The 13874-nt window shown below is 40.2% G+C and overlaps 1 protein-coding gene across 1 annotated transcript in view; it reads left to right on the top strand.

Moving 5' to 3' along the window:
- Positions 1–4946: 4946 nt before the first annotated feature.
- The window catches only part of c7a (complement component 7a), a 23804-nt gene continuing 14876 nt past the window's right edge, over positions 4947–13874 (top strand). The window contains exons 1-7 of the mRNA XM_079826510.1: positions 4947–5077; positions 5287–5345; positions 7320–7428; positions 7600–7741; positions 7828–7963; positions 9480–9618; positions 9719–9862. Coding sequence (XP_079682636.1) covers positions 5072–5077; positions 5287–5345; positions 7320–7428; positions 7600–7741; positions 7828–7963; positions 9480–9618; positions 9719–9862 — 735 coding nt within the window. The 5' untranslated portion in view covers positions 4947–5071. The remainder of the gene's footprint in view (positions 5078–5286; positions 5346–7319; positions 7429–7599; positions 7742–7827; positions 7964–9479; positions 9619–9718; positions 9863–13874) is intronic.

Below are 13874 nucleotides of genomic sequence, written 5' to 3'. Positions count from 1 at the left end.
ACAGCCGTAAGACTGTTGGGACCTGTTGGGAATTGGAATTACTGTAATGATCATCACATCAAGTTTACTTCTGTCACCTTCACCACCAGCCAGTCCTCCAGCCCCGCCTCTGCTGGATGCTTGCAACCTTCGTCTTCCCTGGGAATGCCTTGCTGCAATGTGAAGCCTCAGGCCATGCAACCACCAGCCTCGCCCGTGCGAGAGGATTCTGTGGCTCCGCCTCCGGTCTCTGATCCCTTTGCTCCCCCTCGGCCCGTCGACCTGTCAGCTTTGCCTTGGCTCCTCCCACCTTCGGCTCCACCAGAGACCCTCGACCTTGCGGCTTAACCAGGTTCCCCATGTCAGTTGTCACTCTACTTCCACTACTGACTTGTGAGCCTTCCGCTGCACAGGGACGTCACTAGGATCTGAAGACAGGGGGGGCTTAGCCCCCAGGGTATTTGTAACTTGCGTTTGCAAAATCTTTGCACTCACATCTAGATCTACACTTATGTCAACAACCAGCCAGGAAACCAATATGTTAACAAGTAAAACGTGACAGACATATCCTCTTCTTCCATTTATACTCTGTTAAAGAAAAGTTACTGTAATGTTAGCTTTTAGACACATCAAAGCTGCATGGGGGAATTTACTTAGGCCAGACTTTGCTCCTGATGAGTTACTATAAGCAATGACTTAAATGCTATCTGTCTGCTCATGTAAATGTATGATAAAGTAATAGCATACTATATCTAATTCCTCTCTATATAAGATAAGTTGTCCACAGAATGCTAGTTAATTACACAGAACCGCATGTATTCAACCCGTTTTTGAGCTAAAATACAAATATACAGCTAAACCTAAATTGAGCTAAACCTATAGGCTACAAATACCACAGCTGTACAATTTTCACGCCCTATACTAAATTTACCCTATACAATAGCCTAATGACATGACATTATTTAATATTTGAATCACAGCTTATAGTGTTTTGACATCGACAACCCAAGTGCATTTTACCTCAAACTTGCGACTACTTAACTTTCTAAAGTGTATGTGAGAGACGCAGTGTAAGTGTATGTGAGAGACGCAGGGAAAGGATATGCAGCTGAACGTTATTTGCTCTATGAAAGACATTGATAAAGACGAAAACTAAGGACATTTAATCTATAATTTTATTTTAGTTAGTTTTGCCAAACACATATTACAGATTTGGTTAGATATCGTTTTTTTGTAATGCCTCGTTTTTATTTGTATTTCAGTTAACGACAACCCACCTAGTTTTCGTTTTTTCGTTCATTTTCGTTAACGATTAGGCCTATAACCGTGGTAACGACGAGACGAGATGAATCCTCCATTACTAGCAGTAGCGCTCCGGTCTGCAATGCTCTGAAAGCTGCCACAGTTCACACCAATGCAACGAGATGCGGTGCATCATCTTCATTGCACAACGACTCTTTGTACTTCTGTTCAACTTCCGACTTTTCGGCTATTTTTTTGTAGCTGGATATATATCATTTGTTGCGTCTAAATATGAATGAGGATACGGTTTTTGATAAATCAAATTGATATTGTTGTTCTTATTATTATTAAGGGGGGCTTTGGAACATTTTGGGGTAGCTTCAGCCCCCCTAAAATAGGCCTAACGACGTCCCTGCCGCTGCACTCGGTCTTTCCACCCCTACGGCTTCAGCGGGTTCCTCCTTGACTCCTTCCCTCTTCCTCCTCCTCCGCCTCTGTCCTCAGTTACACAACCTCTGCCTCAGTCCTCGGGCACTCTGGCTCCACCTCAGATGGTCTCCAGTGCCTGCTGTGTCGCTCAAGTCCATCGGTTCTCCGTGTGTGCCCTGGGATCCATCAGCTTCTTCTCAGTGGGTCGTCGCACAGATGTCGCCGGCCCTGTAACACCATGGCTCAACCCTGCTGAGCTCTGGGTCTGCATTAGCCAGGAATCTGCCATCATTGCTGCTGGGGTCTCGTTGTCCTACCATCCCTTCACCATCTCGTGTCACCATCCCCTCGCAATCTCCTCGCCCCCTGCTCTTAAGCCTCCTCCTTCTCCTCTCCACGCCGTGAGGTCACGCCTTCCACGAGGGGGGTTGTTCTTAGTTTCATTTTCATGGACTTTTAGTTTATATTCATTAGTCACATATGTTTCTTTGTCTTCATTTCCACTCATAAGTTTTTATGGACACTGATTATTTTCACAGCTGCTTGTCATTTAGTTTGATTCCTCTGTGACAGGTGGAAGCTTTTTTGACAGTAATTCAGTTACTTAATCAGCAATAGTTCTAAGTTAAAGTGCTAGAGGTCAAATAACAGTAAAGAGAGAAATGTTTCTTTTGGCCATAAATAAAAATCTGTTGTAGGAGGCAATCGTGATATAATCATTAGTCAGTTTCCATTTCTGATTAAGACTGGACATTTTCTGACTGGCTCTTTCTCCTGCCAACTGAATCTGTTTGTGTTTGACAGTTGCCAGCAGCGATATTAAAAATGCTATTTAGAAATTTGCCAAATAAGGTTGGGCATAAACCTCACATTCACAGTCCACAGTGTAATTACGAGCAGCATGGGACCATTCTGAAAGCGGCACTGGCACAGGATAAGAGTTTCCCTAATGCCAGCGTGCTTTCAGACAGGCAGCTGAACAATATTAGCCTGTTAGCACATCTTAGTTTGACCGCATCTATTTACGATTCATATTGCGTTAGATAACCCAAAGGCAACTCTATACAGCTATATACTGTATAATATATTGTTTCACAAAACCGCCAGACACTACAAACCTTCACTGTGAGACAGAGCCGGCCCATGGCATAAGCGAACCAAGCGGCTGCTGAGGGCCCCCTTGGCCACCAGGGGGCCACCAAGAGCACAAGAAATTACCACCCGGCAATGTTATTTTATGATGATTGAAATCGCTAAATGGCCTTAAACAATTACTAAATAAACTGCACAATGCTAAGTTTTCTAATATATGCACGGATTGATTCTGACAGCGCTGCACGAGCTCGCAGCGCCCTCGGCTGGACACTATTCGCTTGTTAGGGGTTCAAAGTCCAAAGTGCAGAAAAATCCAAGTAGGGCTCGCTGCAGCCTGCAGTGGATATCCAACTCCGCCCACATCCAAGTGTGACGTCAGAAATCCCGCCCTGCAGCTAATTTCATTAGTTACAGTGACGGGTAGGTTTAGAGATCAGTGTTTGGTGTAAGCAATCAGTACTTAATTCGTTACAGTGACGGGTAGGTTTAGAGATCAGTGTTTGGTGTAAGCAATCAGTACTTAATTCGTTACAGTGACGGGTAGGTTTAGAGATCAGTGTTTGGTGTAAGCAATCAGTACTTAATTCGTTACAGTGACGGGTAGGTTTAGGGAAAAGAGTTTGGTGTAGGCAATCAGTACTTAATTTGTTACAGTGACGGGTAGGTTTAGAGATCAGTGTTTGGTGTAGGCAATCAGTACTTAATTCGTTACAGTGACGGGTAGGTTTAGGGAAAAGAGTTTGGTGTAAGCAATCAGTACTTAATTTGTTACAGTGACGGGTAGGTTTAGGGATCAGTGTTTGGTGTAGAGGCAGTCTCTACTGTGATTGATATGACCAATACAATCTTAAGAATCGTCTGCAGGGCGGCATTGGCCTGGCCTCTGACGTCACACTTGGATGTGGGCCGGGTTGGACATCCACCGCAGGCTGCAGCGAGCCCCTTCTCGGTGATCATTATAAATGATTTTACTGTCACTTTCGATCAATTTATTGCAATTTGCTAAATAAAAATATTATTTCTAAAAAAATGACTGACCTTTTGAATGGTAAAGTAGCCTATTCTACATGTACTAAGTCCATATGTCATACAACAAACTAAACATTTAAACAGTGTCCAAAAGTCTTAGACCCCATTGGAAATGGGATTCAAAATTTTACTGAAACCTAAAATAGAAAAAAAAGATACTTTATGACATGAATATGAATATTTCAACGCCACTACCATGTGGTTTGTACAGATGGTCAGATGTTCTTCCATTCATGCTCAAGAAGCATTTTCTCAGATCGTGCTGGAGAACATGATCATCAGGTTTTACACAAACTTGTGAAGTTTATGCAGTTTGAGTGATGCGGTCATTAAAGCAAAAAGTGGTACTAAGACAGTTAAACTTTCAATTTAAAGGAAATTAAACTCGAAAAATGAATTGGTCTCTAACTTTGGGTGTCACCAAACGACAATAAGAAGTGTTGGATGCATATATTTCTGTGTGAACACATGCAGGAAAGGACTCTGAAACCGGATTACTCTAACATGAATTTAAGATGCATTACATGTCCGCCGAACATGTTGCTAATAACAGCTTGCCGATGAGGGGCTCACTGAGAAAATTAATTACCTTTTAATTATGCAAATGAGATCCTCAGAGGAACTGTGGATCCTGAGGTCTAAGGATCAGAAAAGCATGCCGATTAACCCCTGGCCCAGAGACAATATAAGGCATTATTATTCACAAGGCATCTATGCGCTGGGAAAGCACTGTCATTTCCCTAGGAGATATATCAGGAGATTTGACTTTTAAATACAGTGACCTTTCCAGTAGCTAAACAAGACATCTGAATACCTAACAGAGGCTATGTATTAAATGCGCCACATTTGCAGCTTCTTAGCAGTGTAGAATTGGGCGGGAAATGGCGCTTTGTCTCCATCAAGTGTTTATTGTGTATACCTTGACACAGAGAATCCAATGTAGGTGTCTGATTCTCATTAGAAGCATGACAGCTACCTGAGTGAACATGATTTAATCAGTCCATTTACTCAAATGGACATCCATAACTGACCGTTTAATTCTCAGCATCCACCATAAATCCTCTAGAGTCATTAGAGAGATTTATGTGGTCTTTCTACCTCCTAGGCCTCGCTTACATTCCAGTGAAATGAGGATTGTGTTGTTACAAGCATTCGTTGGCAGAAAAATGATCATTTCCCGCTCGTGGCTTGTTTTAGCGAGATAAGACACAGACTAGGAGTGTTTCCCAATGCTGCTTGCACACAGTAAAGACTAACAGTTTGGAGAGAAATGTGCATTCTGCTTTAGATTATTGCAATGAAGGTAAGCACTCTTGATTTTTCAACAGGTACATTCCTGCATCATTTTAATGGACCACTAAAAACATATTTTTAAAGCCTGATGCTTTAAGTTTATACTGGTGCAAATGATGCAATATTAATTTTAATGCATTTTTATTTAACTGTATCTCATTTGTGTAAAGCACAAAATTACTAGGAGGAAAACTTTTCTCCATTTAACTTTGTTCTCAGTGTGTGTTCCTGCATGGAGTCTTTCTTGTCTCTCTGTTGTCATCAGCAGCAATTACACAGTAAGTAACTGAAAACATCTTTGCCTTTATAACAAATCTACTTTATTTTCTGTTGCTTTTTCAGCAAAAAATATTTGATGTAGTTCAGTTTAGTTGTTTTGATCCATCCATCCAGATAAAAGTGTCTAACAAATGAATACATGCAAATTGTTTATGCATTTATTATTTATATTTATTAAATTAAAACGTGTATATATTCCATACTAATAAAGTGCAATCTTATGCATTTTCAATCATTGTCATCAAAATCGTAGCCATATAGTTTACATCTGAAAATATTGACAGAGTACACTGTTATATTGACAACATTACTAAGCATTTTGACTATCTTGAACAATGACACAAGGACTTGTCATTCTGATGGCACTGAAATGTTCACTGATATGACATAAATACTTTTGAGAGATGAAATAAGGATTTGCAGCAAGTTACAGGCTTTTGCAGGTAATCCAATGTGTGATTAGCCTGGGAAAACCCAGACAACTTCCGGCAAATTTAGATTTACTACTGAGAATGGTCTGGTTTTAACCAGGCTAATGTGTGATGCTTTTTGTTCAAATTGTTTTGAGAAATGCTCTTACTGGTTTGTAAATCTTAAAGTTGCATTTCGTAAATTCTGCCTCTTTGTCACCATCTCTGTTTGAAACCTGCAATTGCAGTTATTTGCGGAATTATCCTCTTTACGTGGGTTGTGCATCAGCACGGCTCCTCAGCGCGGATGAATCTAATGTTTTGAGGAGTATGTGTGGCTGTCATTCATTCACCACATGACCAAAATAAGAATTTCCCCCGCAAAATGTCATCTGAAGAAATAAGTAACATGTGTGCCTTGTTATGACCAACTGAGAAAAAAAGCATTACAATAAATTGATTAAATCTAACAATTGCTTAGCTCATATCGCATTAAAAAACAGGCAATTTATTATTATTGTTATACTTTGTTCTCAAATTGTTAATGTTAACAACATCAGCATTGAGTGACTACGTATGGAGGACCAAATTACTCAAAATGAAATAATTCAATAAATAATGAATTCAATAAATCAACACTTATATGTACCAGTTTATTCTGAAATAATGAAATAATTAATTAAATAAATATTTAATACATTTCATAATTATCTAATTAATTTAATTAATTAATTATTAATTAAATAAATAAATGTATCTATTTATTTTGTAAAATTACATGAAAACAACATTTATTGTTTAATATATTTCACAATGACCTCTTCCACACACACACTATTATGTTTAAAAATCGATTTTTTTCATTATTAAATGTGCTTTTTCAAAAAGCCGTTTTTCATAATAATATACTGCATTTACGAATGACGCATTTGACGAATCATGCATTTCCAAAGCACGATTTTCCCAGAGATTTTCTTCATAATAATAGAGGACATTTCACAAATGCCAATTAACAGACAGTGAGCGGGGCTTGGCGCTGATTGGTTTGAAGTTGAAGAGTCGTAAGGAACGCCGTTTCTGGGTCCAAGCCTCAAATCGTTTCACTTGAGAATGCCATCGACAGCCGTTTATGAGCGCTATTTATTCATATTAAACATCAAACATTTTAAAAATTTAAACATTTTAAATACTTACAGTCTAAACAACAGTCTCTGTGCTCACAACATCACAGATGTTAATATTTTTTTAGGATTTATAAAAGATGAATCACTGTCTGGCCATCTGAAATTTTGGTATGGAGATAAAGGTTATGATTATAATATTTTTTTGTTGTTGTAGTATTACACCACATTGTGTGTGTATATTAGCACCGTTTGTTGTTTTTCTTGTGGTATGAGATATTTAATTAAAAGTCATTGCAAAAACAATTGAGAAAGCAGCGTCAGTGTCATTTAGTTCGATATTTTGTTATGTAATGTTAAATTATCCAAATACTTTTTGTGGCCACTGTACATATTTGATGTTTCTGATGACATACTTTCACCGAGCTTGCTCCTGAATCAGTGCAGTGTCAGTGAGGTCCATTAGGTCTGTGTCTGCACCTGTGCACTGCCAGTGGGGACCCTGGTCCCCTGAAAGCTGGTCAGCCTGCGGTCGTTGCTCCAAAACACAGGTGGGACTAGAGTGTTTTGTTTTTACCCTTTTTAACGTGTCATTGTAACAGTGCACATTTATCTTACACTAAAAAACTGCATGCTGTCTAGTACACTGAACACATTTGCTGAAATGCATTTGCAGTATCTGTATACTGACATGTCAGAGGCACTTTCTGGGGACATTACAGACACAGGTCCGCTCCATTACAGTCTACTCTCAGTTTGGTGGTCAGCCTTGTACTGGGAGCTCAACTCGCACACAATCCTGTATATCGGCTCAGGTCTGTCCCCTAGGGGAGGGCTGTGGAGAGCGGTTCAGATGCCAGTCCGGTAATTATTTTGATTATTTCCTTTTTGCTATTTGAAAGTATTAAAAAAGATATTAGAGTAATCTCTTTTTATTTCTTTATTTTAAGGGAAATGTATCAGCCAGTCTCTGGTATGCAACGGAGATCATGACTGTGAATATGGCTTGGATGAGCAGAAATGTGACAGTAAAGAGATCTGTAAACTGCAAAAACCTCCACCAAACGTAGAGCTCACTGGTCAAGGGTAATGTAATGATATCTATCATCTGCTTGTTTCCATATCCAATTCAACAACAATAATAATACATTTATTTTGAATAGCTTTTAAAAGTTGCTTTCTCAAAGCGCTTCACGACACAAACAAGCACAACATAAAAAAGAAAAAAAACAGTAAATAAACAACAAATAAAAATCAATTAAAAGCAATCCTGAAAAAAAAAAAGTTTTGAGATTCGTTTTAACAATGCATTCACATAAACAGAAACACACCCTGATATACACTCACCTAAAGGATTAGTAGGAACACCTGTTCAATTTCTCATTAATGCAATTATCTAATCAACCAATCACATGGCAGTTATTTCAATGCATTTAGGGGTGTGGTCCTGGTCAAGACAATCTCCTGAACTCCAAACTGAATGTCAGAATGGGAAAAAAAGGTGATTTAAGCAATTTTGAGTGTGGCATGGTTGTTGGTGCCAGACGGGCCGGTCTGAGTATTTCACAATCTGCTCAGTTACTGGGATTTTCACTCTCAACCATTTCTAGGGTTTACAAAGAATGGTGTGAAAAGGGAAAAACATCCAGCATGCGGCAGTCCTGTGGGCGAAAATGCCTTGTTGATGCTAGAGGTCAGACGAGAATGGGCCGACTGATTCAAGCTGATAGAAGAGCAACTTTGACTGAAATAACCACTCGTTACAACCGAGGTATGCAGCAAAGCATTTGTGAAGCCACAACACGCACAACCTTGAGGCGGATGGGCTACAACAGCAGAAGACCCCACCGGATACCACTCATCTCCACTACAAATAGGAAAAAGAGGCTACAATTTGCACAAGCTCACCAATATTGGACAGTTGAAGACTGGAAAAATGTTGCCTGGTCTGATGATTCTCGATTTCTGTTGAGACATTCAGATGGTAGAGTCAGAATTTGGCGTAAACAGAATGAGAACATGGATCCATCATGCCTTGTTACCACTGTGCAGGCTGGTGGTGGTGGTGTAATGGTGTGGGGGATGTTTTCTTGGCACACTTTAGGCCCCTTAGTGCCAATTGGGCATCGTTTAAATGCCACGGCCTACCTGAGTATTGTTTCTGACCATGTCCATCCCTTTATGACCACCATGTACCCATCCTCTGATGGCTACTTCCAGCAGGATAATGCACCATGTCACAAAGCTCGGATCATTTTAAATTGGTTTCTTGAACATGACAATGAGTTCACTGTACTAAAATGGCCCCCACAGTCACCAGATCTCAACCCAATAGAGCATCTTTGGGATGTGGTGGAACGGGAGCTTCGTGCCCTGGATGTGCATCCCACAAATCTCCATCAACTGCAAGATGCTATCCTATCAATATGGGCCAATATTTCTAAAGAATGCTTTCAGCACCTTGTTGAATCAATGCCACGTAGAATTATGGCAGTTCTGAAGGCGAAAGGGGGTCAAACACAGTATTAGTATGGTGTTCCTAATAATCCTTTAGGTGAGTGTATAAAGCCATTATGATTGTGTATGTGTGTTTGCACTATAGGTTTGATGCAGTGAAGAAACGGGCAAGAGGAACAGTTATCAACACTAAGAGCTTTGGAGGCCTGTGTAGAGAAACCTTCAGTGGAGACCATATGGACCAATATAGACTTCCCCAAAGTGTCCTCAGATACACTTTCCAGGCAAATAATTTTTCACAATTTCCTATACTAGCACAAAAAAAGAATCTTTGAAAAAAAAGAACAAGATTTTGTTCTCAGTTTCTACATTTGTGTTTGCCAGGTCACAGCAAAAAATGATTTTTCAGACGAATCTTATAGCAGCTCTTGGCACTACCTCCATCACATAGAAAAACATGAAAAAACCACAGGCACAGATTATGGGCATGATCATTATGTCTTTCATGATGAGCTGTTTCAGTCACAGGTACTGTGTGCTACATATTCACAATATGTAATATAGACTTTCACATAACCCTGGGTTAACATAATATTGGGTTTGTTCCATATTTCCATTACTTTATCCTAGGTTAGTTATTAATCCTGGCCCATAGTATTCTATATGTTTAACATTCTTATTTGCATATGAGGTTAATACAGTTGATTGGAGAAGTACTGTTAACGTGTTTGCCGTCACTGTTCAATATTTTTAACATTTTCCCATTAGATTAGACGCTACAAACTAAACAGCCTGTGAACATTTCTTTGACTGTTCGCAGTTCATGAATAATACATAAGGTAAGCGCTGAGACAGTTTAGGATTGGTTGTCTGTTTCTAAACAAATCCATGTGACTTCTAGCACCCTGTCGCCATCGTAAAGGTTATGATCTGAGGTTAAAGTCAGAATTAAAGGAAAATCTGTTTTGTAAATGCATACAGATCATATTGTAAAAAGCCTTTTTAAAGTGTTTTTGAAGGATTAATCAACATATCATAACTCGATCTTCCAGTGAAATGGCAGAATTCTCTATGCAGAACTTCTCCAATCATTTAGGGCCCTATTTTAACGATCTAAGCACACGGCACGGTACGCACGATCTAAGCACGCGACACGCACAGCATAAGTGCACTTAGGGCGTGTCCAAATCCACTTTTGCTAGTTTAAAGGGATAGTTCACCCAAAAACGAAAAAAAAAAATGTTTTTCTGCTTATCCCCAGGGCATCCAAGATGTAGGTGTCTTTGTTTCTTCAGTAGAACACAAATGAAGATTTTGAACTCCAACCGTTGCCGTCTGTCAGTCGTATAATGCATGTGAATGGGGTCCAATTCTATTAAGTAAAAAAAACATGCACATACAACTTCAAATTAAACCCTGCGGCTCGTGACAACACATTGATGTCTTAAGACATAAAACGATCGTTTTCTGCGAGAAACCGAACGGTATTTATGCTATTTCACCTATTATCAGACGAATGTCATCAGCTCTCCAGACCGCCATAACTTCCTGCGTTTAAGGTCAAAATACCGGCTTGGTCATAGATATATATACGTAGATTCCTCATTCGACCGATCCGCGCAGGCACTATTGAGGAATCTAAGTGTGGAATCAAATGTCCTCTTGGTCAGTCTATGAGCAATGAAAGTCGTCAGTCTGGAGGTCTGGCTACGCGAGATTAATCTCAAACTGATGAGTCAGTATAAAAACATTAGTTAAATAATTAGCCAATTTCATTTGTCATTACTGCAAATAAGTAATTCTGATACATGCAATAAATATCCATTATGACATGTAGGCATTTTATCTTTATGTACACAAAAATAATGTTTTATCCTTTTATTTAAAAAAATATATATGGGTATATGATAAGGCCCTTAGCCTGCTTAAACTTCGTCTCAGTTGATCTGCCTCTAATTTTGAGTGCAATGTCCACATCTCAAAATCCAACCAGCAACCAATGGGTAGAACAAAGTCCCGGCTCAACATTTTGCTTTTTTGATTATCTGATACACTTGTGTATGTCACAATTTGGAAGAAAAGATCTGTCACTACTTCCAACACTATCTCACGACCAATTTGTACGTATTTTACAAGGTGGCTAATTCATACGAATTGGTACGACCTCACTCGTACAAATTCGTACGATATGTCTAAACCCCGGTGAGGGGTAGGTTTAGGGGCGGGGTAAGAGTAAAGTGTCAGTCGTATGCACACTTCAGAATCTCATCGGAAGTAGTAGGTCAGCCAGGTACTTTTTGCCTATTCTTTTATGAGTACTGTGAATTTGGACATACTACTCTTGTCACATACTGTTTTTCGCCAACTATATAGTAGGGAAGAATGCGATTTTGGATGCAGCCTGTGACTTTAAAATTACCCTTTCAAAATAAAAGTGTTTCTTAACCCTTAATGTGGCTTGGTAGCTCTTTAAGGTCAGATTCATTAAAGGTCCCATGGCATGAAATTTTCATTTTATGAGGTATTTCAACATTAATATGAGTTCCCCTAGCCTGAATATTGTCCCCAAGTGGATAGAAATGTTGATCGGTGTAAACCCGAGTTCTGGCTGTCTCTCTCTGCCTTTGAGAAAATGACAGGCCAGACGAGCCAATCCTGAAGCCTCCTGGTTTGACGTCCAAGCAGGAACGGTTTCCTCCCTTTCCTCCGCCCAGAGAATCTGGCACGCCCATGCAAACACTCGAGATCATTAACGTTACTTGTGAACGAGTGAACTGGCAGTTTCTCAGTGTTTGGATGTACAAATGAAAATAGAAGTCTTTCTTCAGTTCCTTCTGATCTGTGATCATTGATTTCTGATGTGTAGCTAATTATTTATTATTCGTGCACACGCTGTGGCTTCTCTCTCTCCCGACAGAACGGTGTTTTCGTGTTTTCTATCTTGTGAGTCAGTGTTTTGTACGTCCTCGTCGCGTCTATCTGTTCTAAAATGTGCATACAGTCTTTTCTGTTTAACATCAGCAGTAACATCTTTAGAGATAAACCTCACACACGCCGAAGCTCGGCCTTCAACATCCCCGACCCCCAGTACTGCATCTGGCCCACAGCGGAGGCACCAAACGCGGCGTGAGATTAAGCAGAAGGGGGGTAAGCGTGAGGGTATCTGGGCTAGGCTAGCCAGCTTTCCCCACAATAAACTGGATTACATTCGATTACTGCTGTTGTGTCTTTGTTTGCGCTGTGTAAGTTAACGTACTCAATGCGCATCACTGACGCTATTCATATGATTGGAACATATCTAGAAATAATGCTTTAATCAAACTTACTAACTCGTTCATCTCGCTGTAATGGTACATTGCATGTGTTACAAAGTTGGTAGAATAATGATGAAGAGGACTCGGTGTGACTGGGACTCGTGTTTATTCAGAACTCTCAGATACAAACACAATAAACTCGCGCTGACAGACAACGCTCTCATAACTCAGTAGTTACTATAAATAACTTTGTTAGCAATCGCTCCGTCTCCGTGATGTCCTGTTCGCGAACGAATCATTCTTTTGAATCGGTTCTTTTTAGTGAACCGAACCAGTTCACCAAATCGGACTGAATCGTTCTAAACGGTTCGCGTCTCGAGTCAGCGCTGATCCATAATTTACTAACTTTCTGACATGAGTGACAGCCCCTCTGACTAGAAATAAACTAATAACCTGAAGTATATTCTAGTAACTACAACAGTTCACCCTGAACTGAGACATGCTGAGAGAACTGATGTGAAGTGAACACAGGTCCATCTGTCTCTGGCAGACTCGTGCCTGCTCGTGCCTCGTTAAACCACGCCCCCTCCGCTCATTTAAAATGCAAAGATGTCAGCCAATCACAACAGTGGGCGTTTTTCCTGAAGTCTCACAGCAGACACGCCTCTTGAAGCAGGGCATTCAGCCACAGGGCAAACAGCAGTATAGAAAAAATGCCTTTTATTTCTAAATTATGACATTTTATGATGTAAAAATCATACTAACAATATAAGTACACCTCAGGAAACACTATAAAATAATAGAAAAATGCCATGCCATGGGACCTTTAACATTAGTTACCAGACCGGTACATTATATTGCCAAAATGTGTTCTATCGGGTTGAGGTCAGGACTCTAGGCCAGTCAAGGTCAGGACTCTAGGCCAGTCAAGTTCCTCCACACCAAACTCGCTCATCCATGTCTTTATGGACCTTGCTTTTTGCACTGGTGTGCAGTCATGTTGGAACAAGAAGGGGCCATCCTTAAACTGTTCCCACAAAGTTGGGAGCATGAAATTGTCCAAAATGTCTTGGTATGCTGATGCATTAAGAGTTAATTTCACTGGAACTAAGGGGCCAAGCCCAACCCCTGAAAAACAACCATAATCCTCCCTCCACTAAACTTTACACTTGGCACAATGCAGTCAGGCAAGTACCGTTCTCCTCGCAACCATCAAACCCAGACTCCTCCATCGGATTGCCTGACAGAGAAGCGTGATTCGTCACTCCAGAGAACACGTCTCCACT

Source organism: Gobio gobio (genome assembly GCF_949357685.1).
Source record: "Gobio gobio genome assembly, chromosome: 10".
Lineage (NCBI taxonomy): Eukaryota > Metazoa > Chordata > Actinopteri > Cypriniformes > Gobionidae > Gobio > Gobio gobio.
This window is presented reverse-complemented; position numbering and strand designations above follow the sequence as displayed.